Source organism: Chelonoidis abingdonii, chromosome 9 (assembly GCF_003597395.2).
Source record: "Chelonoidis abingdonii isolate Lonesome George chromosome 9, CheloAbing_2.0, whole genome shotgun sequence".
Lineage (NCBI taxonomy): Eukaryota > Metazoa > Chordata > Testudines > Testudinidae > Chelonoidis > Chelonoidis abingdonii.
The window spans coordinates 6,309,813-6,337,675 of record NC_133777.1 but is presented as its reverse complement, the minus strand read 5'-3'; the positions used below and the strand labels follow the sequence as shown (position 1 = coordinate 6,337,675).

The 27,863-nt window shown below is 40.8% G+C and overlaps 1 protein-coding gene across 2 annotated transcripts; it reads left to right on the top strand.

Moving 5' to 3' along the window:
• The first annotated feature begins 85 nt into the window (after positions 1–85).
• Positions 86–27,863, top strand: PRPSAP2 (phosphoribosyl pyrophosphate synthetase associated protein 2). Of its 2 annotated transcripts, XM_032762727.2 has the most exons (13): positions 126–194; positions 2,001–2,043; positions 3,859–3,978; positions 4,623–4,774; positions 5,944–5,996; positions 6,633–6,699; positions 7,700–7,872; positions 8,938–9,053; positions 13,621–13,676; positions 17,683–17,831; positions 24,162–24,232; positions 26,407–26,553; positions 27,197–27,863. In XM_032762727.2, exons 4-13 carry the CDS (start codon positions 4,656–4,658, stop codon positions 27,353–27,355), a joined length of 1,110 nt encoding a protein of 369 aa, XP_032618618.1. In that variant the 5' UTR covers positions 126–194; positions 2,001–2,043; positions 3,859–3,978; positions 4,623–4,655; the 3' UTR covers positions 27,356–27,863. The 2 variants fall into 2 exon arrangements, with proteins under 2 accessions (XP_032618616.1, XP_032618618.1); XM_032762725.2 differs by lacking the exon at positions 2,001–2,043 and having other exon boundaries at positions 86–194.

Genomic DNA, 27,863 nt, shown 5'->3' with positions numbered 1-27,863 from the left:
GGGGATGCTGAGGGGAGTAGCGCGCCTCGCGGCTGCCCCTGCCCCTGCCCCTGCCCTCCCCTTCGCACAGCGTCGCCATTTTGCGGCCGGACTGCGAGGGGCTGCGCCAAGCCGCCGCTTCCCTCCCTCCGCCGCCGGCTGGGCCGCCGCCTTTTCCCGGGAGCCGGGAGGGCCGAAGTGGCGCTGAACGGCAGGTAAGAGGCTCGGCCACGGGCCATCTGCGCCTGGGGCGCGCTCCGTCCTCCGGCGGGGACCAGCCTCCTCTCCGCCGCGCGCGCCCCGCTCTGGCCCCGGCCGGGGTGGGCCACTGGCACGTCCCCTGCCTAGCGAGGTGGGCACCCCTGGGGCGGCTCGGGTCCAGTCTGCCCGCTCGGGGCGTGGGGTCACTGCTATCCCCCCTCCCCGCTCGGGCAGGTAAGGTGGGGGATGGGGTCACTGCTTCCCCCCCCCAGCCTCGGGGCAGGTAAGGTGGGGATGGGTCACTGCTGTCCCCCCCCCCCAGCCTCGGGCAGGTAAGGTGGGGGATGGGGTCACTGCTGTCCCGTCCCCCCCCCCCAGCCTCGGGCAGGTAAGGTGGGGGATGGGTCACTGCTATTCCCTCCCCCCAGCCTCGGGGCAGGTAAGGTGGGGATGGGGTCACTGTTATCCCCCCCCAGCCTCGGGCAGGTAAGGGGGGATGGTACTGGTCCCCCCCACTCGGGCAGGTAAGGGGGGTGGGGTCACTGCTGTCCCCCCCCCCCAGCCTCGGGGCAGGTAAGGGGGGGATGGGGTCACTGCTATCCCCCCCCCGAGCCTCGGGCAGGTAAGGTGGGGGAGGGGGTCACTGCTATTTCCCTCCCCCCCAGGCCTCGGCAGGTAAGGTGGGGGATGGGTCACTGCTATTCCCTCCCCCAGCTCGGGGCAGGTAAGGTGGGGGATGGGTCACTGCTATTCCTTCCCCCCAGCCTCGGGGCAGGTAAGGGGGGATGGGGTCACTGCTATTCCTCCCCCCCAGCCTCGGGCAGGTAAGGTGGGGATGGGTCACTGTTTTCCCCCCCAGCCTCGGGGAGTAAGGTGGGGAGGGGTCACTGCTATCCCCCCCCAGCCTCGGGCAGGTAAGGTGGGGGAGGGTCACTGCTATTCCCTCCCCCCAGCCTCGGGGCAGGTAAGGTGGGGGAGGGGGCACTGCTATTCCCTCCCCCCCAGCCTCGGGGCAGGTAAGGTGGGGGATGGGGTCACTGCTATTCCTCTCCCCCCCAGCTCGGCAGGTAAGGTGGGGGATGGGTCACTGCTATTCCTTCCCCCCCCAGCCTCAGGGCAGGTAAGGTTCATTGCTATTCCATCTCCTCCCTTCCCCGCCCCATGAGCTGGGGGCAGGTGGGATGGGAGATGAGTTCATTCCTACTCCCCCCTCTGTGCCTCTGGATGGGGTGGGGGATGGGTTCACTATTTCCCCTCCTCCCTGGCTCAGGGTGGGTAAGGGGGAGGATGGGTTCATTGCTGTACCCTTTCCTCCTGCCCCTGCTCCACAGGGCCAGAGGTGTGGGATGAGAGGGGATGGGTTAATTCCTATTCCCCTCCCCTCCGTCTCTGGGTAGGTGGGGTGGGGAATGGGTTCATCACCATTATCCTCCTCCTCCCAAGGGGAAATCCTGTGGTGGGGGAGTTTCCTTTCCTAGCATAGGAAATAAATTGTAAGCCCTCCAGGGAATAGGAATTTCCTTTTTGTATTTGTATTCAATGGGTTCCCAATCCCAACTGGAATCTTTGGGTTCTATCATAATATAAATATTTCCAACTGCAAATGGGGAGGGGAAGTGTGTGTGTGTGTGAAAAGGGAGGGATTAATCCCCAGTCTTCCTTTGGGGTGGGTGAGGTGGGAGTGGGAAGTTCATCTCTGTCCATCATCCTCTGTAGGAGCAATGAGGGCGGCACCTGGTGGCAATGGCTCATCTGCATTATGCTCTGGAAGCTGTGATATTTGAGTGTTTTCTGTCTCCATTCCCTTCTTTCTATCAAAGGGCCCTGAAATCCCGGGGGGTCTAGAATCTATTATGAACTGAGGTCAGCTTTCACTGGGGCTTAATCCAACAATGTTATTTTCCTTATGTACTTGAGTGGCTGTGGTATGTTACTTCATAGCCAAAGCAACACAATGGGAATTGGGGGCTTGGGGAAGGTGGAGAGGGTATGATGGTGCTGGGAAGGCAATCTTGGGTAAATGTTCTTTTCTCAAACCTGATCTAAACTTCAAAGGTCAGTCTGGACAGAGCCATTGGGTTATGTGTGTGCATAGATACGCACTTGTTTCAAGGCTGTGACTTTACTCATAGTTTTGCTGAATGAGTTGGCGGTAACCCCAACACCTGTTTCAGGATGACCAAGTCAATATTAACCCCAGATTTACCATCCTGGAGCTTGCATTATGCATATACCTAGCATTTCCTCCCCTACTTTAGCCCAGTTGTTACCCCTGCAGTATACCCTACTGACCTGCAGAACTGGTGCTTCAAAATCATTCATGAAAATGTTCCTCTCTTAACTAAAAAGTGAGATGTAATCTGAGCAATAAATTGGAAGCTGGGAACTCAAACCTTGGGGAAAATCTCTTAACTCTTCTGCCTGGGTTTCCCCATCTATGAAAAATGGATAAGAACAAGGCCAAAGTTTGGAAAGCATTGTACAAATATTAAGTATTATTGTTTTTAGGCTCACTTTATAGAGAACCCCCAAAATATGACACTCCTGCTGACATAGCACTGTCCATGCTGATGCTTTTGTCAGTGTTACGTATGTCACTCAGAGGGGCATACCCCCAGCCGCATAAGTCGTACTGACAAAAGTGCTAGTGCAGACATAGCCTGATAGTTTTCCTTGTTGATAGACTGAGCTGAGGCCAGGGATTGAAAGGACCCAAGGTCTGTTCTGTCTTATTAACTGCACAGATTGTTTTTTAAGATTAGAATTGAGGCACACTCCTGGGGTCTGCTGTACTGTTGTACCTGTTGCAACCTCTCCCTATTAAAAGTTTCTGTGGTATCATGAACCAGTTTTTGATTCACAGGAACTGAGCAGAATGCTGCACAGTGGTGGCGTGTTTTATTTGTAGAAATACCTATCCTCTTTTTGGCTCTCAACTGCTGATGAGACAAATATAGCTTCTGCATCCTGGACAAACTGAGTAAGAGTAGGTCTAGTTGCAAAGGCTGGTAAAACAGCTTTAATATAGCTGGTCAGTGTTTGAATCCAGGAGCTGCTTCCATAAGTGTGACTAATACACAGTCATTTTTGTATATGCTATTTTAGAGTACTTAATAAGAGGGTGTACTAACAGTCCTAAAGTGGATTCTGCACCTTTGCTAGATGCTTGCAATCTCTGTCTGGGAAACATTTGTGGTAAGGTATGAGATGAAGACATTGACCTAAGTTAACTTCCTTTGTTTGAGTTATGCTGCTGGTATTGATACGTTCAGTTATTTGAGTAATATTGGAGTATTTATATATTAAAAAATCAAGTTGCTGAGTTTTTAGCAGGGCTTTGGAGCTGTGCTCCGGCTCCGCTCCAGCTCCAGGGAAAAACTTGCAGCTCCATTGCTCTGGAGCTGTTCTGGACTCTGCTCCAAAGCCATGGTTTTCAGCACTTTGATAATTAAGATGGTACTTATTTTATCTCTCTAATGGTGGCTGCAGTTCAGCGTGATACTGTCACTTAAGTGTTCTATTACCTTCTGGCACAAAAATGTGATATTACAAACTGGAATAAAGAGTATGGAGGAACCCTGAAGTGATTCATTGATTTTTGTGTGTGCGCCTTTATTGAATAAAAGTGTCTAAATTGTCTCTTGATGTTTGTTTGTTTTCTCTGTGGTGTTTCCATAGGAGCAATTTTAGTGTGGAAGAATGACAGCAGCTACATGACCAAGTGGATGCATTGTACAAGAGGGCGTTAGTTACATCTGCCAACTTTATTGAACTCTTCCTTAAGTTTAGCCGTTATTTGTAAGTTTATAATTTATTGCAAAATAAGCAAACACATACAGTGCATGTATAGTATATACATAGGCTGCTGTAGTGGATTTAGCACAGAACTGGGAACTCCATTCTAATAACAATCCTATCACCAATTTGATGGTGTAATCTTGGAAAAATCACTTAATTTTTGTCTTTTCTCCCAGCTGGAGAATGACAATGGCAGAAAGTTAATTAGACAAGCAGATAAAATTGGTAGGCAAACAGTCTGCTCTATCAGATGTAAACTGAGGAAGAAGATTAAAAATTTTATAGAATTTGTGATATGATCTGATGGGAGTTTGAAGAAACCATTCTTGGTGCCTTTCTGCTAGATGCTGCCATGAGTGCTGAGGACAAGACGAGGTAGAGAGGACCAGATCCACTCTCACTCCTCATGTTTTGTTGCTGAGTGCACTGTTTAGTGCCCAGATCTTTAAAAAGAGTAATGCTTACATGGCACAAAGGATTGTTGTAAGGATTACATCTTTGTAGTATTGTTCTTTATGTTTTTATTAAACAATTCTGTATGAGGATGCAGAAGGATGAATTAGTCTGCAGCCCATATTCAAAGTAAACTTGTTTCTACAGTAGATATTGTAATGCTTAATATGTCTTATTTTTTTTTTTTGCAGTACTTTAGAAGCGGAAAGACAAAGTAGGTTTTGATGTTTTGTGTGGCATCAACTGAAATAGGAGCCATCATGAATATAACAAAGGGTGGGCTGGTGCTGTTTTCAGCTAATTCCAATTCATCATGCATGGAACTATCGAGGAGAATTGCTGAGTAAGTAATATCCTGTGGTTAGTCTTTGCTGCCATCATAGCATGTAGGACATTGGTGTAGGTGGGTTGGGAGTAGACATCAGTCTTCAACAGATAAGAATATTTTGTAAAGTTACTTAGTAAAACGGAGCCATTGTTTGGAAAAATAAAGTTACCTACAAGGTACACAGTCAGTACAATAAATCTTTGTTCCTAATCAACTAAGCTTGCATCTCTGAAAATAAATATTATAGATGTTTGTTTTGAGCTATCCTTTTAAAGAATTAATTAGGGAACTGTGCCTCAGGGCAGTCTGTAGTCCATGGAATAAAGGTGTTAACCGTGAAGCTCAGGATAGCAAGCTGGGAGAGGTTTGTTGTTGGCATCCATAGCATTTAACAACTACATGTAGAGTAGTATGGCCCCTGACAAACCTTTTTTCATTACTGTAGGATATGCAAATTAGAGAACACAATTTCCAGCGATAGGTTGTCAATACCTCACCTAAAATCTTTATAGTAGTTGAATTTTGTAAATATACTGTCTAATTTATTTACCAAATAACAAAGAAAACATTTAAGCTTGGCCTGTTCATTTGCAAGCTGTGAAAGGCCCCATTAACAAGGCCGGCTCCAGGCACCAGCTGAGCAAGCTCGTGCTTGGGGCTGCAGATTCTACGGGGCGGCATTCTGGCCAGACCTAGGGCAGCATAGCCGCTTTTTTTTTTTTTTTCTTTGCTCCGGCCACCCTCCCAGCCCACGTCCTTCCCTCCCTCCTGACCGGAGCGGAGTGGAGCCCTCCCGGCAGGTGGCGTGGCGGTCAGGGCTGCGGGGTGAGCGCCCCGCTGAAGTGCTGGCCTCCTCCCTTCTCTCTGTCCCCCCTGTCCCCTTCTTCCTCCCCTCCACGAGACCGGGCATGCACTCTGCAGCACAGGGAGTCCCCCTGCTCCCTGGCTTTGGCCGCCCTGTAGAGTTTTTTGTTTTGTTTTTTCCCCGCTTTGCCTGCCGTGCTGTTTTTGTTTTGGTCCCTAAACACTCCCCTCCCTCCCACCCCGGTGCTGCTGCTCCAGCTGCACCATGATTTATGAAGTGTAAGTTTGTACAGTGTTATAAACATTGCGTTGGGCTTCTTTATGCTGGTTTCCATTCCCTTTGGTGTAATGTACTGATTTTTGCTTTTCTTTTTCTTCAGACGCTTGGGGGTAGAGATGGGCAAAGTTCAGGTTTATCAGGAGCCAAACAGAGGTGAGCATTTAATGGTTAAATAAACCTTTCATTCTGCCTCTGTGGGATACAGTATATTACCTAACCCTCCTTAGAACTTATTTACAGAAAAGCGAAGCACCACTTTCTCACATTTGTGTTTTCTCATACATGTGAACTGTCACTTCTCCTCTTCCTGCCTTCTGAGGACTGTCACTCTTCCAGACCACCTATTTTTGTACATGATCACTAGCATACATCTCTCTCTCTCACACACTGTGGTATGCTCTCTCTCTCTCCAATTAGTTTTTTTATATTGTTCCTTCATCCTCATTAAATGCTGGTATTGTCATGGTGCAATATTATTGGTCAGAGGGTTCATGTATGTAGCCAACATCATCACCTTCCTTAGATCCAAAGGATACATTTTCAAGTCCTCATGTGGGAACTTACCACATGACTCACATCATCATTAGTGGGAGTTGTGCACCTAATGCACAGAAGTCTGTAAACCTGACCATGAGTATTGTCTTCAATATGGCTATTCTCTTCCAGTTTGAAGATGGAGAAATTATTTATTTTTTAGATATGTCTATAGTGTATGACGACCTCATGGAGTAATTCCATGAAGTCCTGTTGTATGTTTCTTAAATCTTTGTATGTTTCTCTTCTTGGCAGAAACAAGGGTGCAGATTCAAGAGTCTGTGAGAGGAAAAGATGTCTTTATCATCCAAACAGTTTCAAAGTGAGTAACAACTAACACATATTCTAAAGAAAGTAGAGTAGTTTCTGACATGGTTTATCTTTAAGAATTCTTTTGTCTTAGGTTTTCTTTTTTTGTACATGTGAGAGATTCACAGAGGGGCCAGCTGGTCTCTGTGATTTAAAAGGTATGTATGTGGGGGATCTTCTTATAATCTGACCATTTACTTTGTTTATATTCAGATGAATCTGGGTTTTGCTCTGTGGGTTTCTGCATTCTTTTGCAATGTAGACTCTGTTCCTTACTTTGTTCTCTTTAAAATCTTGTGATCGACTACCCTGAGTGCAGCAGCACTTAATGCTTTTAAATGTGGGAGCACTCTCTTCAAAGCAAATGGCTCATGTGACTCATTAAGCAACATAATTGTATGTTCTCAAGAACATACACAGCTCTACAATTCAAAGGCATACTTCTAGTTTCTGACAGCAGCAGAAATGATGGGACTGGTTTACCTGATGATCGGTCCTTCCATGTTAATATATGCCACTCAATCTTTTTCTTTAGAGACAGGAGATAGGATGTTAGTTGCTAAATATTTAAAGCCTAGTGTTGGCCAAGGCCTATTTTTGGCCAAAATAATAGGAGAATGTATTGTGGGAATCTAAAACTGTTAGTCTTGTCCATAGTTAAAACATATTTGCTCAATTTTTATCTTGTGGTGCAAAGATGTGGGAGACAAATTACAATGTAGGCCTTATTGCAGCAACATGTTGTGTTGATACGGTCCTGAAAATGACTTTCTAAGCAATGAGGTTGGTGAACAGGCAATGGGAGAAGAAATAATGAAGTATAGTCCTAGTGAGAAATTTAAAATAGTATGTCAAGTGCAGTGGTCTACCTAGGGTGCATATTTGGATTCCTTATAGGGATATTTCAATTGCCAGTTTTTCTTCAAGTCCCTTGAAGCAGATGTAGGTATCACATTGAATTCAGCTAAAGGATATTTATGCATGGATACAGAACTAGAAACTTCTCATTCCAGGGATGTGAATACTACGATCATGGAACTCCTGATCATGGTGTATGCTTGTAAAACCTCCTGTGCCAAAAGCATTATTGGAGTGATTCCCTACTTCCCATACAGCAAGCAGTGCAAGATGAGGAAAAGGGGCTCCATTGTCTCTAAATTACTGGCTTCGATGATGTGCAAAGCTGGTAAGAATTCAGGATGTTGTGAAATAATCAGGGCATGGTGGGCTTCTGATGTCATATTTAACTTCTAGACAGCTGTGTGCATTAAACTGGGAACTTTAATAAGAAATAGCTATAAAGATTTTTAGCAAGAGGAAATTTTAAACCCTAGAGAGGAAAATCCAACGTAAAAGCAATACAAAGTGATGAGTGAAATGCTGCATTAAAAACGAGCACGTCCTTATAACATCCATTGCAGAGTCCATGCCAAGCTGGGTTGGTGGGATAAGTCTTCTGGAATTCCCACTATCCTGGAAGGTGGGGTTCCTTTGCTGTGATACTGCTGCTGGGTCTCTTCTCTCCTAACTCTCTTGGGCAGTTGTATTTCTGTCAATTTCTCTCTTACTTTCTGTTGGGTGATCGCACTTACACCTACTTTTAAGGTGGCATCTGAAAATGGGATAAACTCCCCTGATTCCTTCAGGGCAACCACCTGCCTGTTCTTTCCCATGGCATCTGTCCAGGGAGCATGTAGATGGTTATAATGAACATTTCATATATATGCTGTGTAATTGTGCAGTCTGGTCTTGTAGATTTAATTAAATATTGATTCTCATTTCATGGGAAGAAGTGTGGGAATAATTAGAATTTGGGATTGAGAGTCTGGAGTTCTGAGTTACAATCTCAGCTCTGTCACAATCTTACTGTATTACCGTGGGCAAATGACTTAATCTCTATCTTAATTTCTTCAGATGTGGAAAGAAGGTGGCATTTATCTGTGTTATGGGAGTGTTGAGAATTTTAGTCAATTTTTGTAAATTGCTCTGTGGGCTTTGGTAAAAGGTACCATAGAAATGCAAAGTACTCCTATTTATTTGATACCCCATAAACCTTAATGGGAGATTTATTTACCATGTATACTGCAATAAAAACTAGAATATTCTGTTGCACTATAACAAAATATTAATGTTCTAAACAGCCTTTCGTGAAAATTACAGGAGGAATAAATTTGGTATCTACAGATAATATTTAGGTTTGTCCTGCTTGTTTTTCATACAGTGGCTTTTAAGTGTTACTCTCTTTTCAAAGGTCTAACTCACCTTATTACAATGGATTTACATCAGAAGGAAATACAGGGGTTCTTTAATATTCCAGTTGATAATTTGAGAGCCTCTCCATTCTTGCTTCAGTACATTCAAGAAGAGGTGAGCAAGGCCTACTAATGTGTATGAGAGTTGTCATTTCAATGTTGTATATCAGGTTATCCCTTCGTTTGTTGGATTTAGAACATCAGTAAAGATACTATCAAGTGAAATTTAGTACATGTTTTTTAAAAGTCTTTTGAAGAGAGGAGGAATATCATTTTTTGAGCATTTTAAAATGGTGGGTTTTTTGTTTTTTCTGTTCTTGGTATCAACATTCTTCCCACTCTATAGACACCAAAATAAAAAGTTAGGAATAGGGATCTTTAATTGTGAAAGCGTAAATGTACAGAGCATTGTGCAAATGTTAATTGAGGACATTTAGTAAAATTATAATAGATCAGACTAGAGGTCACCTAGGCAGCATTGTCTAGTGGTGAGAACAGATGACTGGTAGTCAAGAGACCTTGATCTGTTGTCTGATCAGCTACCTACTTAGAGTGTGGGATCTTGGGAAACTGAACATCTGTACCCCAGTTTCTCCATTGTAAAATGAGTACTGCCCTCTTTTATAAAATACCAAGAGACTTGTGAATGTAAAGTGCTGTTTTAGTGAAAAATATTAATTGTAACATCCTACTTCTGTCAGTGGTTAATACCCAATACTTTGGAAGAACATGAATGCTTCGCACCTTAAAACAGACACATAGCTAACCTGTCAAATGGAGGGTACTCTTCAACCCAAGGGATTGTTTTATATAGGTATGGCTTTCGTCTGTACTAAAAACTCCATGATGCATTTTTGTTATGACTTTATTTTAAACTGGTGTGGGGAAGTTAGCAAATTTATGGCAGTGATTGTTTCTCAATCAATGGTTAGCTGGTTATATATGTTTGGCATTAGAAAATTCTCTCAAATTAAGATGGCAATAGTATAAAACTCATCTGCAGATTTTTGGAACCTAGCAAACTCCTTTGGGGGGGAGATATTTAGAAGCTGTTTTTCTTATTTCACTTCCTTTATCTTTTCTCTGCTTCATAGAACGACTTAAAGGAAAGTAAGCTAACTAAAAGGACCTGACATACTTGATTTCTTAGGATTTAGGCACTCTTAGTGCCTTCTAGCCAATCTAGAGGCCTAAGTGGTGTGTGTCTCTTCATAAAATTGCCATGTAACGCTGATCAGGAAGAACTTAATACATCATCTACATTTCATGATTACCAAATATGCTCTGGATGTCATGCATTTTGAATACTACAGCCTGCTAAATGTTTGTTAGTATCTTTAATGGGATGTATTGAATAGCATGAAACAAGTTCAGCTTGATAAGACTGAAGATTATTTACAAAGAACTTAAACCAAAAGTCAAATTGTAAAGGCTGGGAGCTGCTGGTGGCCATTCCATGATCATTTCCCACCCAGATCCTATGAGAATCGAAGATGGAATTGGATTTTCTTCATCCCAGGATACCTATTAGTTGGATACTATGTGGCAAAAGCCTTCATGTTTGTGTATATGTCTGAGCATGCTTATTTAGTGAACACTTCATATCACCTTCACACACTATACAGCGTGCACATTAGATGTTAGTGACTTATCATAATTTTCTGCTGCTAGGAGTTGCCAGTGCTCATATTTTAAGTTTTGAAGGGCATTGTTGAACAGTTCCAGGTTGTTGACTTAGCTTTTGCATGAATTGAGTAATGGAAATCACCTTTGGAGATTTGGCAGTTATAAGTGAGACAATCCTGTTTGAACAGAAATAGAGCCTTCAATATGTTAAATGGCATGCCCTACCTTGTCCATACCTTGCATTGTATGCCTTGTCTAATTTTACCAGGTCTGTAAAGGAGCACAATTACAAGGGAGGGAAGGAAATTTCTGCACTTATTTATTTTATTTTTTTCCTGGTCATGTTTCTTGTATTATAAGCAGGGCTAGTAGACCCATCTATTATTAATGTTGCTTGATGCTTCCCATTGTAAGACCTTATCTTCTGTTGCTTAGAACTTTTGCAAGACTTAACTGTTTTGGTTAACATTTTCCATTCTGGGTGTCTGCCTCAAGCTGAATAATTTGGAAGTTTTTAGCCAAAATGGATCATTGTTTCAGAAGTGAGGGTAGGGAAAAATACATTGTTTTGCCCATATTAAAACTTTGATATCTTTTATCTAGCACCCCATGCTTTGGAGGGGGGATTTGACATGTGGAAAGGGGTGACCTTGGTGTCGGGGATGTGCCTTTTGTTGTGCCATGAAAATCCACCCAAATTTGGCTAAGTTGTAACGTAAGCCTTTGAAAAATCAATTTAAATATATTTAGTAGAGGCTTCTTAGATTTTAGCAGCTAAATTCCACAAAAATTCTGCTTGCACTGGGCATACAAGCATAAGACTGGAAGACACCTTGAGAGGTCGTCTAGTCCAGTCCCCTGCATTCATGGCAGGACTAAGCATTATCTAGACCATTCCTGACAGGTGTTTGTCTAGCCTGCTCTTAAAAATCTTCAACAATGGAGATTTCACAACCTCCCTGGGCAATTTGTAGCAGTGCTTAACCACCCTGACGGTTAGGAAGTTTTTCCTAACGTCCAGCCTAAATCTCCCTTGCTGTAATTTAAGCCCATTGCTTCTTGTCCTGTCCTCAGTGGTTAAGAAAAACAATTTTTCTCCTTGTAACAGCCTTTTATATACTTGAAAACTGTTATCATGTCCCCCCTCAGTCTTCTCTTTTCCAGACTAAACAAACCCAACTTTTTCAATCTTCTCTCATAAGTCATGTTTTCTAGAACTTCCATATTTTTTGTTGCTCTTCTCTGGACTCTCTCGAATTTGTGCACATCCTCCCTGAAATGTGGTGCCCAGAATTGGACACAATAGTTGAGGCCTAATCAGCGCAGAGTAGAGTGGAAGAATTACTTCTCGTGTCTTGCTTACAACACTCCTGCTAATACATCCCAAAGTGATGTTTGCTTTTTTTGCAACAGCATTACACTGTTGTCTCATATTTAGCTTGTGGTCCACTATGACCCTCAGATCCTTTTCTGTAGTACTCCTTCCTAGGCAGTCGTTTCCCATTTTGTACGTGTGCAACTGATTGTTCCTTCCTAAGTGGAATACTTGGCATTTGTCCTTACTGAATTTCATCCTATTTACTTCAGACCATTTCTCCAGTTTGTCCAGTTCATTTTGAATTTTAATCCTGTCCTCCAAAGCACTTCCAACCCCTCCCAGCTTGGTATCATCTGCAAACTTTATGAGTGTACTCTCTATGCCATTATGTAAATCACTGATGAAGATATTGAACAGAACTGGACCCAGAACTGATCCCTGTGGGACCCTACTCATTATGTCCTTCCAGCATGACGGTGAACCACTAATAACTACTCTCTGGGAAAGTTTTCCAGCCAGTTTTGCACCCCCTTATAGTAGCTCCATCTAGGTTGCATTTTCCTAGTTTATTTATGAGACGATCATGCGAGACAGTATCAAAAGCTTTACTAAAGTTAAGATATACCATGTCTACTGCTTCCCCGCTATCCACATGTTCTAGCTTGGGGCGGAGGGGGACTTTCCTTGCAAAGGTGTCTGGCCATCTGAACTTTGGGGCAGGGAGCCTGTGTACTCTCAGTGACTCCTCTTCCCCATTGGGCCCAGGCATCATGGAGGAGGAAGCTTACTGATTTTAAAAGTGGAAGGGACAAGACCTGAACTCGAGGGGGGGGGGCGCGGACAGATGGTAGATCAGGTCAAGGACCCTAGGGTTGGAGGAAGACGAGACTGAACAGGGAGAGGGAATTGGGATGGAGGGGGAGAGTAGATTGAGATCCAGAACCAGTGGTGAGGGGAAGAGAGAGAACTGATAACGAGCCAAGGTTGAGGGGGAGAACTGGGACTGGCTGGGGAAAGATATTGGAACAAGGAGCTATGGGTGGGGGTAAGAACACTGAGATTGGACAAGGAGCCTGAGGTGGGAGCCAGTGGGGATGGAGAACAGGGATGTAGGGAGAGGGGGAAGAGAGAGACTGGCTAAGTGTGGAGAACGGAACTCGGCTGAGAAGCCAAGGGTGGGGAAGAGACCAGACTAGGGCAAGTCATGCTTGGGAGGAGTGAGTTGAAGAATTTGTGCCCACTAGATTGCACTCCCCTCCAGAACCCAAAATAGATTCATCAGTCTCACCATTCCTCTGCTGTCAGCAAATAATTGTGAAACCCTCTGGATAAGAGTCCCATCCACCTTTAGTGCTGGTCCACATAAGATGACAACCTACTACTGCTATCAGTTATTCTGTTTGATCAAGTGGTAGTGGTCTGTGGAGTGGATGTAAATATTCCATCCCTGCTGATGATCCATATGGGTGTCAGTATGATGCCACATGATGGAATTTGGGTTTTTTTTCAGTTTGTTTTTAAAAATGTAGGAAATTACACATAGAAAACAACATTAAAAGAACATTTTTAAGGTTGTAAAATCAAAGCATTCAAAGCTAGGGTTATTTCCTTAAACTTGAAGTATTTGATACTTTAGATTTTTTTAAAATTCTTAAAAATTTTAAATTATCTGTGGCACTTAATGAGCTTAAATTTCCATAAAAGATATGACATAGTTGATCTCTGTTGTTTGATACAGATCCCAGATTACAGGAATGCTGTGATCGTGGCCAAATCACCTGCATCTGCAAAGAGGTGAGTAAGAGCTACTCTCTTTGATTTAAGCAAGCAATATGTAACTAATGTAGTCCCTGATTTTAGCATTAAGTTCAGGGCACTGTCATATGAAATGAGAGACTCAAAATGAAAGACTCAGATGACCAATTTATACCTGAAACTTTCCATATTGTTTCAGTGGTCAGTATTGCCAATACTAATAACTTAGAGCAATGTGCAGTTAACATTGGGTCCATGTGGGCATAGAATACTTGGGAAACCATTGTGGCCTCAATGACTATTTTTTTTCAGTGAAGCTTTATTCAAAATATATGAAGTTTTACCAATGTGGGTGGAGCTATATATGTGTGTATGAATATATAGAAACTGTTTCTATAAGTTGTTTGTTACATCTGAATCTCTGTCCTAATGTGGGACTTGAAGTCAACGTGAAGGGGATAAATAAAAGCATAGTAGTATAAAGGAACACTGCCAAGGTTTGAAGGTTAGAAAGATAGCTTCTCCATCTTCTGCCAAATCTGTAGAATGAAATATTTTTCTGATTAATAAAGTATGGACAAAAATAACTGATTCACTATCTAACGCATATTGCTGTTTCTCAGACATTATGCTTTACCCTTCTTTTTTTTTTAATATTGCAAGCAGTCAGCTGAATGTTTGTGAAATTGTCCATATCTCAGTACCTTTGTTCTAATATTTAAGATACGGCCTTCACCCTCTTCCAGTTTTATTATAACTCATTGCTATTTTAGAGGGTCTTTTAAAAATTGAAAGCATGAAAAAGTGAATCCAACAGTGGAAGAACAAAGAGTGTTTAGCATTCCAAAAATATTTTAGGAATATTTATTACATTTAAACAGTATTTATATTTAAAAATCTAGTGTATAAAATTTCAACTATGGACAAAGAACAATGGCAAGGCAAATATTACAACTCCAGTGGTCCAAAATGATTGCTTAATGTGATCATGATTAGAAAGTGACTGGCCAAATCCTAAAGATAGGGACTTTATTCTCTAGTCTGGCTGAAGTGTGCAGGGGCCAGGGCAAGCTTTCTCTACTCATTGAGATGAGTATTTTATCATGTTAACGTGTTTGTTAAGTGATCATCATTGATTTCTGGTTTTGTTTATTTATGGCTAGCTCTCCCTCTGCTCTCTGATGGAATTTCACTCCTTTAAAAAGTTGATAAAGAGTTGGATGATAGTTTAAGAATTAATGGTGGCTTTTCTGCAATCACAACTAATTACTTGTAGAAGTGTTACCTAGACTTTTATATCAGGTATTATGACTTTGTTAGTAGGAAACACGTCAGAACAGTTTCTAACTGGTAGCAGTGTACTAGGAAAAACAATTTAATGTTTTTATCTAGCAGTATTCTTCATATGAACTAAATAGTCCACTACTTGTATTAAATACCTCTTTAATCTGCCTTCCATGTGACAGATGCTGTATGAGCGGATGCACTTTATTTTTTAAAATAGAAGTTGTTTACAAATTATTATTCTGGTCCCCAACTGCACCCCTGTCTTGTAATTCAACTTCTAAGTTTTACTGTTTTTCATATAAGCTGTTGTCAACAGGATTATGCAGCTAATAATATTAACAGGATCATTTTGATTTCTTAGTTTACTGTTCTGGGAATACCTCCTTATTGCTTGTAGTGAAGCATACATAAAGTCCCATGAGCACGGTGAAATATTAATTCTGTTTCTGGCATCAATTTGATGTTTTAAATATCTGAATTGTGAGTATGCATCTAAATCTGTGAAGCTATAACAGTGTAATGTAATAAAAGATTATTTTTCTGTCCTGAAGTGGTATCTAGTCTTTGGCCTTCCATTCCAGAACTGCTTGCATTTTGGTGATGAGTAAAGCGATCCCTTAGTGTTTCTTGGGGCTTAATCATGCCTGTTAGTCACAGGTTTGTGTTGGAGGGTGGGCAGAGCTGCCTTTCTCTTCTGGGAGCTCCTGTAGGCATTGTGCATCAAGGCAGCACAAAGTTTTTCAGAGCTCTCAGGCATGCGGATGTAGAGTGTATCTGCTCTACTCCTTAAGGAGATACATGATGCCTTTTTTCTCTTGAGCCGGCTGGCTCCAGTGACTGGTCTTGAGGAAAGGTGGGTGTGCTGTCTTTTTGCTCCTCTTGAAGCATCTAGTTCCTGCATGGGTGCCTGCATTCTCTTCCCCCATTCCCTAGATATATTATTGGGACATATCTACACATACTATCCAAAAATAAAAATATAAGTCCTTGCATTTGCTCATGCATGTCACTTAATTGTACGTGCAAATAGAGAACCTAAATGCACAATTAATAAATGTTCACAGGAATATATGAGGGGTTGCATATACTCCTGTTTCTGTATGTGCATCTGTGGCTGAAAATTTGGCCTAAATAGCATGACCTAGAAAACATTGAAAGCAACTATTAGTCAAAATGTTGGTTCCTACTACTGTTTACTTAAGTAGTCGTTTGTAAATCTGAGAAAGCTGAAGTGTTCTGTAAGAAAATAAATTGTTTGGGCAGGGGAGAGAAACTCTTGACAAAAAAATAACCAAGGAAGACAAATGTCAGCCTCAAACAATTTTTTCTTTAGAATGTATATCTGTGACAGGAAATGGCTTAGTCTGTTGTAATTCAGAATGTTTGTTCAGTTTCTGGTCTCATTGCAAAATTCAGGTAAAAGTCATTTTGCATAGTCTGAGCTTTTATTCAGTTTAGTGTGGTTCCTGATTTTGCCAGTTAGACTTTATAAAACTCTTTGTTTAACTGGAATTTTTAATTAAAAAAGCAGGTGGTTGGAATAAAAATCATATGCTGTATTTAAATATTTGTTTTAAAAAACCCTTATTAACTCCATAGATTGTAAGTGGAAAAACTCTCTTAAATCTAACTTAGCTTGCCAGTGATGCTGCTTCTTTATTTATTGCACTTCATTTGGCTTGTACAATGAAACGGGACTTGTTACTTCTGGTTTTTCACTTGTTATCCTCTTCCACTCAGCATTTGAGATGCTAATACTGCAGGAAAAAATATATCTACCTTCTTTTCTTCCCCCAAGCAATCAAAGAGTTCACTGACGTTTTAAAATTTCATTGAAAGCTTTATTTTTAACACATCTAAATTTGTACCCTAAACTCCTTGATATTAACCCTTTACGTAATTCCAGATTGCAACTGAAGAAATGGTGTATGGTAAGGGATTTTTTTTCATTTTGCAATTTACTAAAACTCAGATCTTGACTTGCAACAAGTGATCTGGCAATAGGTTAAATAGCTGATTACTTGAGTTTTGTTATTCCTATAGGATATCCATAGTTGGAAACCAGACTGTCTAAGTTATTCTGGCCCATTTAGTCCTCCTCTTGTGTTCATATACTTAATTTTAAATTGAGTTTTACTTATCCTTATTTGAAAAAATGTTTACCAAGGGAATGCAAGTTAATCTGAAGTCTTGAATCTGCTGCAGTCAGTTATGGACCACTTTCAAAAACACTGAGAGACCAGTGACAGTTTTAAGACCCAAGATCTCAGGTTCCCTCAGGACTGGAAATGAGGGATATATACAGTTGGAAAAGCTCACTTGAGATCCCTAGTTTTCCAATGGTATACGGCATTAATTCCTAGCAACGTTGGGTCTTGGCACTGTCGCCTTTAAACTACTGCCAGAAGTGAAGTAGACAAGCGTAAGGCAATGATCTTACATGATTTTAACAGTTAATTTTTCATTCATGTTGCAGCTGAAAAATGGAAGAAGCAAGATGGTAATCTGAACTTAACGATTAAGACTTGTTCTGTTACTTGCAAAGGCTTAAAACACTTGGCAAGACGAGTGCAAATGCTTTCAGGATTATCAAACTTTTTTCTAAACTCAATGATTCGAAGGTGTCTTGCAGAAGTAGTCCCTGCTTTCTTTCCCTCAGTTGTAGGAATCATTCAATTTTTCCTCTATTTCAGAAGAAAAAAATAGGCTTGTGTTGAATGTTTGGGTTATTTTAAATTTAATGTATTGTTTCCGGCAGGGCACAGTCATTTGCTGAGCGCTTGAGGCTAGGAATTGCTGTGATTCATGGGGAAGCTCAAGATGCTGAATCTGATCTGGTAGATGGTCGACATTCACCTCCTACAGCCAAAAGTGTAGCTGCTATTCATCCCAGTTTGGAGATACCCAGTAAGTAATTTGTGTGTGTGTCACTGCTTATATATTGGGTTTTTCTAACCGATTTGAGGATGTTGCAAAGGGATGTCTGTCAGAAATACACTAGCAAAGCATTACTACAGATACCCTTTTCCTGTGGTGCCTATGGTTTGCAGCAGTGCAAAACTGTGTGGGTGAGTTCTCTCTTATTGACCAACTTCTGTTCTTGGGAGACACAAGCTTTCGATCTTGCCCAGACCTCTTCTTTAGGTCTGACTGTGTGTGTCATGTATGAGTTCACAATATCTACACTGACCTGGGTAAATAGACAAGTGAGTTCCTCTGCCTCGTAATTTCATTGGTTCATATCTTACACATTACTTTAAGGCTGTTTAGGTTTGATTTATTTAAATATTTATTTTTTAACAGTATATAACCCCCCATGCACCCCCCAAAAAACAAAGAATCGACAACAAAAAGCCAACAACAGCCTCCCCCCCCAGACCCAAACCCTCTTCTCCCTTCCCTTCTCCACTTGAGGTAAATAAATCAATTTAGGAAGGTAGCATGGTCCAGCAGATAGAGCATTGAACTGTGAGTCAGGAACCTGAAGTCTGTTCCTGTCTGCCACTGACCCGCTGTATGACCTTGGACAAGTCATTTGCTTCAGGTTCCGCTCATGATTCCTGTAGTTAAAATGCTGTGTAAGAGTCAAGTATAATTAAATGGAATTTCTTGTGGTGAGAAGTGTGTCTGTTAACTGCCACAAAATGAGAGAGAACTGAACAGCTGAGACAGAGATTTTCCTGGCTGAAAAGAATTAATCCCAAGGAGTGCTCCATATTGTTTATAAGCTAATTTTGATATAAAAATTGTGTGTAACAGGTGGGGTTCTACATAGGCACAATGCATTAGACTCAAACCCACAAAAGCAAGGGAACACCCGGACCACATCTGTAATTCTGCCACTTCAGCTCTTCTTTCTGCACAAACCTTTCTGCTAAGGTAACTCCTCGCAGTGTCCACCAGTTTTGGATATTTATTAGAGTAGCAGTTTAATAAAGTGATAAAGGCTGCCGTCCTTATTGGTGTACAGTTATGGGTGTGTGTATGGTAGCCATGGTAGTGGTTAGGTGCATTCACGTGGATGGAAGAGTAGAAGGCATGTACTGTAAAGTGGCGTGGCTTAACTTTTCATGTCTTATGGTGTGTGTAGCAACTGTAACTGTTCCACAACATTTTTTGTTTTTTATTTTTGTAGGCTTTTTGATGTTTTAGTTGGGGTGGAGGGGCAAGATTGTGAGCAAGGTATTGCTGGTGGATCTCCAGGGAGTGTGGTTCCTGGAAATATACTAGAGTAGTGGCTAATGACAACTTTCTCCATTAGAGAGACAAGGTGAATTAGGTAATATTTTTCATTGGACCAACTTCTGTGGGTGAGAGAGACAAGCTTTCGAGCTTCAGGCCTGAAGAAGACCTCTGTGTAAGCTCAAAAGCTTGTCTCTCTCCCCAACAGAATTTGGTCCAATAAAAGATGTTACCTCACACACCTTGTCTCTAATATCCTGCAACTGCCATGGCTACAACACTGCATACAACTTTCTCCATTAACAGCTATGCTTTCTTGGCACTTAAAAACTGATAGAAGGATATAGCTTCTGATGGAAAAGATTTTTATCTGTGCAGAGGATTTTGTATATGCTGAAGATTTTGTCAGTTGGTCACCTATTGTGTATAAACTTTCTGTTATGATGAACAATGGCAAAACAATGATCTGTAGTGCTTAAAATGTATTTAAAAAAAACAAGAAACCCAAAAAAACCTTATGTAACAGATCTAATAAAGATTCTTCTATTGATTTTTGTTTAGATAGACCAATGTTTTAACAAAAATATACCAGCTGACAAAAAAGTCAGATTGAAGTTGGTCTAAAATACATCTGTGGATAAAAATAACAGTATTTATATCCTTTAGGTTTCTAATACTGAAATTTCACACCGAAAGGCCACCTCAAATACAGGAAAAACAGAAGCTTATGTTCCATTTTAAACTAATCTCAGAATGGAACCTTAACTATGGAGTTGCAATCAGTGTCTTCAAAATTACAACAAATATAACCAGCACTGTGATAAGGTTTAACTTCAACATTTGTATTTTTCTTTTAGCTTGTGTTTTCCCCTTCCCTTTTGTAATTGTGGAAAATAAAATAAAATTGAAAATGCACTGAGTAGATGAAGGATGTCAGTTTTTTTAAAACTTTGAATTTTCTTGCTTTTGTGGGATAAATTTTACCCCTTAACAACCTTTAATATCAGCTAGTTGTTGGAGCTAAGAATAATTGAACAAAAGGACAGACTGTAAACTTATTCACCAGCAGGTGTCACTGCTGTCAGTGAGATTTAAAAGTTTTAGGGAAATACAAACTTACAGAGGAGAAAATGGCAAAAAAAAAAAAAGAAAAAAAAAGTAAAGATCCCAAATATGCTTAAAGTATGTTTGACTATATGATCCCGTAATGGCTGAAAGCTTTATTTATACATCTGCTTGTCCTTTATATATCAGTTTTGTTCTGTCTCAAATGTGGCAATTCCTTCTTGTGTCTTCCCAATTCTTGTGATCCCTGTGTGAAGGATGAGTCATTGTCAGAAGAACATATCATGCTGCTTTGCAATAGGGCATATGGTATAAATTAAGGCAAAGCAGCAGCCTTATTTAAGACTGCCAGCTTTAAAGGTTTGCATGGTTTTCAGTAACCGCAGAGCTCTTGGCTCTTTCCACACTGAGCCCACTCTTCTGAAGGTGACACTTGCTTTTCTTGTCAGGGTCATTGCTTCCAGAAATGCTGCTCAGCAGAGCATAGGACTGATAGCCGTTCAGAAGTTGGAGATCTGTTAGTATACATTAGCATTAGGTGCCTGTGTCAGAAATATAGCCCTCTGTACACCTTGTCAGACATCCAGAAAAGAACTTTGAAAAGAATGCAACGGTGCTAACATTTCAACTGAACCAAGCTGCTGAAGAAAAGGGCGAGTGATCATGTGTGGAAACATTGCTTTATGATGTTTTGTACTTCTGCAGCCTCTTTCATCTGAGGCTCTTATAGCATTTTATACATTAACACCCAGGATGCTGGGAGGTTTAATTAACTCAGTTTTACAGATGGGGAAACTGAGTTAGAGGCTTCTCCAGGGTGTCTCACAAGTCTTTGTGAGAGAATCCAGAAGGGAAAGTGTTTGCAGATCACTTTACATTTACACTGTACAAACAATGAATAGGTTTGGAGTCCTAACAAATAGTCTTGTGCTTTATTAATGAACACATGCTTCATGTGTACCTGGTCATTAGATAGGGACTTTTCTGTTAGCAGTTCATTGGAAGGAAACAAAATATCTTGACATCTCATATTGCATTGATTTGTGTGTGTAGGGTGGGGTTGATAAAGTTCTCCTTTGAGTGATTATGCACATATACATTCCACTTTAATATTGCGCTTGAGTTGGAGACTTTTGCCAGCAGTACTCCTGAGTAGAGCATGTACCCCTGCTGTCCTTGTGCTCAGAGCTGAGGGCATAAAACGGATGTGTTTGCCATCTCCCTCTCAGTTCCTTATTATCACCTGTGATGAGAGTTGGAGCTCCCCTGTTGATCTTGACCTCTGGTTATCCACCTTAGAAACATTTTTCTTCTTTGTGTGTAGTTAGTTGAATTAGTTAGTTTATAGTCCTTTTAGGGGTTATTTTGTTTTAAATCCAGGTGATCTCTCCACAGCAATATGCATGTGCAGGTCTGTCATCCCTGTCACAGGTGCAAAAGTCTAATTCATTTAGGTGAGTGGTACGTGAGGGACAAATGTCCTATCTGTACCTCGTTCTCCAAGAGGACAGAGAAACAGAGGGATTTCTGTCTTAAGTTTCCTCTTCTGGAACAGGCAATGCATCTCTCTTTAGAGCCTGACCCTGACCCTGACCCTGACCACGACAGAGCAGAGAATTCCTTTCCAGGGATTTCCCCTTCAATAGCCTCTGCTCCAAAGCAATCTTTGTGTGAGATCTTCTCCCTCGCCTGTGGCCTCCTCGACATGCTCAAAGCCTTCTGAGGCTGATAGGCTGCACTTCTTTTGTCATAAAAAGGGGCTTAAAAAAAAAAAAAATCTCTGCTGCCAAGTCAGGGTCTGATTGGAAGCACCGATGCTAGCACTGTCTTTGTAACCACTCTGAACAACAAATGCAGGAAGTTCTGCTCCAGAACAGGTCACAGTCCTTCCTTCTCCTTTGGTCAGATCTTCCAATGTATGTTTTCTCCATCCTCCTAATCCTGAAGGTGATCATGGAGCTGAAAGCGACAAAGCAACTTTAATCCTTTTTGCGCTGGCCTTCCCAAAACATTACTAGTACACTGACTTAGATCAACTATCAGTTTGACCTCCCATAGTTCTGCCTCTGTTTGAGGACCTCCTGTCTCAGAAATGAGCCAAGGAACTTATAGTGTGTCTGATCTCTGGTTTAGAAATGAGGAAAGAATTTGCTCCCAAGATGTCTATGGTAGTTGGTGCATAGAAGGGAAGAATACAGCCATGGGCACTTATGCAGCAAATTGGAAAAGATTTTCAGCCTGAATTGAGTCTTGCCAGTAGTCACTGAACACTGTTGAAATTAGACATATATTAGACTTACTGCCACGTTTGAAATCTTCTGATGTCTCTATCTGTTCTATAAGGGTGTATCTAGGCTCCATCTCCTGATGCATCTTCCACTAGATGGGTTTTGGTTTTTTCGCATCCTTTCGTGTCTTGGGTTTTAAAAGGTCTCGTTTACACATATATTCAAGGGACCTGAATTTAGTTTTGTCCTGTTTAATGGGTTCCCCCTTCAAACCTCTAGCAACAAATTCTTTGTAATTGCCATCAGTAAATACAGTGGTTTTGATAGCGATTTATGACTGTGAGAAACGTGTCAGAGCTTCCGGTGGTGGTAGCAGGACCCTTCTTTCACAGAGACAAGGCTTCTCTTAGGCCACACTGTAAGTTTATGCCTATGGTAGTATTTGCACTCTACCTCAACAAACCTATTCCTCTTACAGTATGTTTTCCAAAGCTTCACTGTAGCAAAGCTGAGGAGAGGCTTCATACTTTGGATGTTCAAAGGGTTCTCTCCTTTCATCTGGCCTGAACAATCTTTTAGACTCTTTGTAGCCTTTTCTGATAGGCTGTAACTGGCTGCCCTTTAATCTTATCATATATCTCACTGGATGTCTGACAGTATCAAGCTTTGCTATGATCTCGTAAAGGTTGCATCTCCTCTGAGAATAATGGCCCATTGCACTGGGGCTTGTTCCACTTCATCAGCCTTCCTGAGTAACATACCAGTCAGTAGTGGACATTTGCAAGGCTGCTAATAGACATAAGTACATATCTTCTCTAAACACCGTGCTATCGCTCAGGTTCCTGGGACAGTGTCAGTTTCAGCCAGTCAGTGCTGCAGTCTTCTTTTCAAGTAATCTGAGTCCTAGCCTCTAAGAGAACTGCTGACGAGTGACCTACACTGGAATGTATACGTGCACAATCGCTTTAAGGAGAAAAATGTTACGTAACTGTTCTTTGAGATGTCATGCACATATACGTTCTATGACCATCCCACATTCCCCTCTGCTTTGGGTATTGGATGGGCATACGAAGGAATGGAAAGGGAGATGGCAGCCATGTCCCCTTTGGCTCTGTGCGAGAAGACAGCGGGGACACAGGTGCTACCTAGTGATACTGCTGGCAAAAGTCTCTGATTCTAGTGTCTTGGGCACATACACTCCTACAGTGGAATGACTATGTAGCCAACACATCTCAAAGAACAACAGTTACTGTGCAGGAAAGTAACTGTTTTTTCATATGCATTTTACACCATTGTTGAGCCCAGAAATCCCAGTTTGTCCCTAGGAATTGTCAGCACAGCATTCCTAAATTTTACTGGACAAATTGCGCTGCATACAAGACTTAATGGCATGAGTTGGCAGACAGCAAACATGTGCCTTTAAGGCACCAGTCCTGCAAATTATTTTATGGGTGCCCATCTGGAACCCCACTGATTTCAGAGGGGCTCTGTGCAGGTGTTTACTCATAAAGGGTAACTTGCAGGATCAAGGCCTAAATATTTATAGTGGATATCCTATGTGGAAAGACTCAGTGCCTTGTGCACAAGACTCTGCTGTCCAAGGAAGCAGAGCAGTGATGGTGGAGACAGTTGCTGCTTTGCTTTTGTCTTGTCTATGGAAAAAATGAGAAATAATGACTAGTGCAAAGCAAGAATTTCCTCATTAATTTTAGCATGTACAATTTTTCTCCCCCCCACCCCCCCTTTTTAATCCTTTAATCAGTGCTGATTCCAAAGGAAAAACCACCCATCACAGTTGTTGGAGATGTAGGAGGAAGAATAGCCATCATTGTGGTAAGTGAATGTTTTGGATCAAAACTCGGATAGCTTTGAATTTAGGAATGTGTGTATATATTTGTGGGTATCCTTTAAAGTAGGGCTAATTTTGAAGGTTTTCTTATTGTATGTAAGATAAGATTTACATCTCAGAAGTTTGACAGAGAGCTTGTGGTCACTCTAGTCTTAAATTAAGGATACACAGGGCAAGAATTCAGTGGAAGATCCAATCTTTGTTTTTAGCCTCAAAAATTAATGTCCTAGTTCCCAAATATAAGTGAAATCTTTTGAAAGCAACTTGTTTGATTATTTTTTTTAAAAATCCTATCAACTCTAGTTCTGTCTTTATAATAAGCTTGAAATGGCCTTCCACAAATCTTGCCAGTGTCTTGTTGAAGTGTCATTATTAAATGCTGAGCTGTTGGCATTTAAAACTTTTAGCTAGTGCAAAAACATGGATTATTTGGGTGTTTGCTCACTACACAGACATTCTAAGAACATAAGGAAAACATTTAGGTTGACTCTGGGGTTTCCTAATACCCTTGACTGGCTCTGTTAACCAAGGGCAGCTGAAATTGCAGTATAAATCTCCTTGATTATGGACTTAATATCTCTGTGTCCCTTCAATAAAATGAGTTTAGCAGGTTACTTTACAGGAATAGAGAGGTTAATTAAGATTAGTAAAGTAGTTGAAGATAATTGAGTAGAAGATGTTGCTAAAATACATTGGATTTCTCTGAAGCTTATGCTCAGAATATTGGTGTAATTGTGTGTAGTGGCTCCTAAGTTTGAGCAAAATGGCAAGCTGCTCAGCCGTAATGGAAAAATTGCATTTAAGGCCATTAATTTCAGTTTTCTTTCCACTTTCATAATTTAAATGACCAAGAGAATTTTTTATAAGAATTACACATACATTGACATTTGAGGGAGTTTAAAAATAAAATGGATCACTCCCTTCTATCTCTCTGAAGTCTTTCTAATTTTTTAATAAAATACTTAAGTGCTGTTTTAGTTCTTGATGATGGTGCCAGTGTAATTTGCTGGTGAAAATTTCTGGTGTAACTTCTGAAACTGATTGGTTAATCCAGTTCTTGTGCTGTAATAGGCTCTCTGGGCACTACTCCTGTATTAAAAGCCTGGAGGACATCAGTGTGTTGGGGAAGGCAGAGTGAAGAAAAAAGGGCTGGTTAGAAATTATCTTCCACAGTTAATAGTTGTTAACAGGGTTGCATGCCTGTTAAAGGACTAAATATCATGTATAAGAATAAAATGGAAGAAAGGATGGACCAGTTTCTTTGCCATATTAACTAAACTTTGGATAACAATTGAGGTGATTTGGAAAAGCTTTACATAATGACTAAGTTTTGGGGTCCCTGTACTTCATCTTAGATTAATGGTTGTTTTGTCTTTCTTTCCACAGCTTTTTAAAATCAAATGTTTTATCCTTTGAATTTCAAAGTTCAAAAATAAAAAAATATTCCAGGTTTTTAACTGTCCTGTGGGAATATTTATTATTATTATTTTATTAGCAAATACATTCTGGGATTTTTTAAAAATGCTTGGTTTCTTCCCTCAGGCGCCCTCCTGGTTACATGACTGAATCTTGCTGTATAGGTTTTAAAAATCCTCTTGTGCTTTAGTGAACAACACTGCAATTAATTGTCCAAAATAAACAGTGATAGACACAGAAAAGCAGGATCTGGCCCTGATAGTATTTACTGAATGGGTCATCTGAAACTCTGTCCATGAGAGTTTTGATAAGGTGAAAACCTGGTAGCTGGACTCTGCATCATTTCAGAGAAATAAAGTATCATGGATATTAACATTGCAGATCTGGAAGTGCCAGTGACGGAAAGACTAATGTTGCCTTAAAGGACAATGGAGAAATTGCATTATTCTTAGGGTTTTTAATATAAAATGTTATTAATTTGAGATTTTAATATTTGGAGTAACATTTTCTATAGGGGAGTCTTTGGTGTCATGTTTAGAGCCATGGCAATTCTCCTCTCCCACACTGTTCCTTGAGCCACTATATAGGATAGTAAGAGTCACTATCAGTAAATTAATAATATGGTTTGTATGTAGACTAGAGAAAACTACTGCCTTGACATTACACTAAATCTGTCTGCCTCTGTTGCATGGCCTGTTTGAGGAAGTGTGGAGTCTTCATTGGCCTGGTCTTATTTTGACAGGATGACATTATAGATGATGTTGACAGCTTCCTCGCTGCAGCAGAGACTCTCAAGGAAAGGGGAGCATACAAGATTTTTGTAATGGCAACCCATGGCCTGCTATCTTCAGATGCTCCCAGGTTGATAGAAGAGTCTGCTATTGATGAAGTAAGTGTGGGCAGGATGGGCTAGCTTCAAAGTTCAGAAGCAAATGATAATGATGAAAACTCTTCCGAAAATTCAGCCAGCTTTAAAATCCCCACTGGCTTGGCTCCTAAAATTTTTAATATGGATTATTACTAATTACAAATTACAGGAACCATACTGTGGCTGTTTATTACTGGCTTCACTTTTCAGTACAGATTAAGGTTATAACTTATAATTATTCCTTTTTTTCAAGTCTTCATGACTACTTTAGTGATGAGTGCAGCATAATAATAAGAGCCTAGGTAAAGGATTGTCAACATATGGAGATTCTCCTTAAGTGAAGAGTAATTAAGAGTGCATCCCCTTGTGCCTGTTTGACAGGATGAAGGCAAGGAAGGACTGTTTCTTTAGCATTCATAGATAGTTGAGTAGGAAGGCATCCAACACCAATGGCTAACCTTTCATAAGGCTATAATCCTGTCAATAAACAGCCACAAAAGGAGATCCTGCTTTGCATCAACCATTTAACTTTCTCGGGATCTGGAAGGTAGAACTTGCCTTTTCAGACTCTGATGTGATAGGGTGCAGATCAGAAATTGAAGGGAAAAGATCAGGGAAAAATCATTTCTACTGTGACAGCTTCTCTCTCTCTCTCTCCCTCTAGGTTGTTGTAACCAACACGATTCCACATGAAATACAAAAACTCCAGTGTCCCAAAATTAAGACCGTGGATATCAGTATGATCCTCTCAGAAGCCATTCGCAGAATCCATAATGGGGAGTCCATGTCTTACCTTTTCAGAAATATAGGACTAGATGATTAATCTTTTCTTTTTATTCTGAAGAAAAACCAAGGGCCAAACTGGAATTATATAGAAAACAAGCTGTGAAGCATCATGCTTACCTTAATATTTCAATTGAGTCATTTCTGTTTTGTTGTTTTTCTTGGTTTAAATTTGAAGTTAAACCAGATTTCAAGAGCTATTTTTCTTTGCAGTTTTTGAAAAAGACCCAAATGTTTTCCAAAAAGAGAAGAAAAAGTTGTTCTAGTTGCTTTTAGGTTAGTTGCACTATGTATGGAAAACAAACACTTGAAGCAAGAATTTAGCTCATAAACTAAACATTCCTTTTCCAAAGCTGCTTGCTACAAGTGCTTTAAAAAGTTGATAAAATGAAGTGACTGTATAATATTTGCATTTTAAAAGCCAAAAAGGTTGTACTGTTGTATGCAGTTAAGTGACATTTTGTAGAAGTGCTTTTATAGAAAAGCATATGAAATATGCACCTGTATTTATTTTCTGCAACAAAGAATAAAGATTTGTTTTTGTGTGA

Coding starts and splice junctions, on each gene's coding strand:
- PRPSAP2 (XM_032762725.2), top strand. CDS start 4,656: ATGTTTTGTGTGGCATCAACTGAAATAGGAGCCATCATGAATATAACA. Junction 7,873..8,937: donor TTCGATGATGTGCAAAGCTG/GTAAGAATTCAG, acceptor CTCTTTTCAAAG/GTCTAACTCACCTTATTACA. Junction 24,233..26,406: donor GAAGAATAGCCATCATTGTG/GTAAGTGAATGT, acceptor TTATTTTGACAG/GATGACATTATAGATGATGT.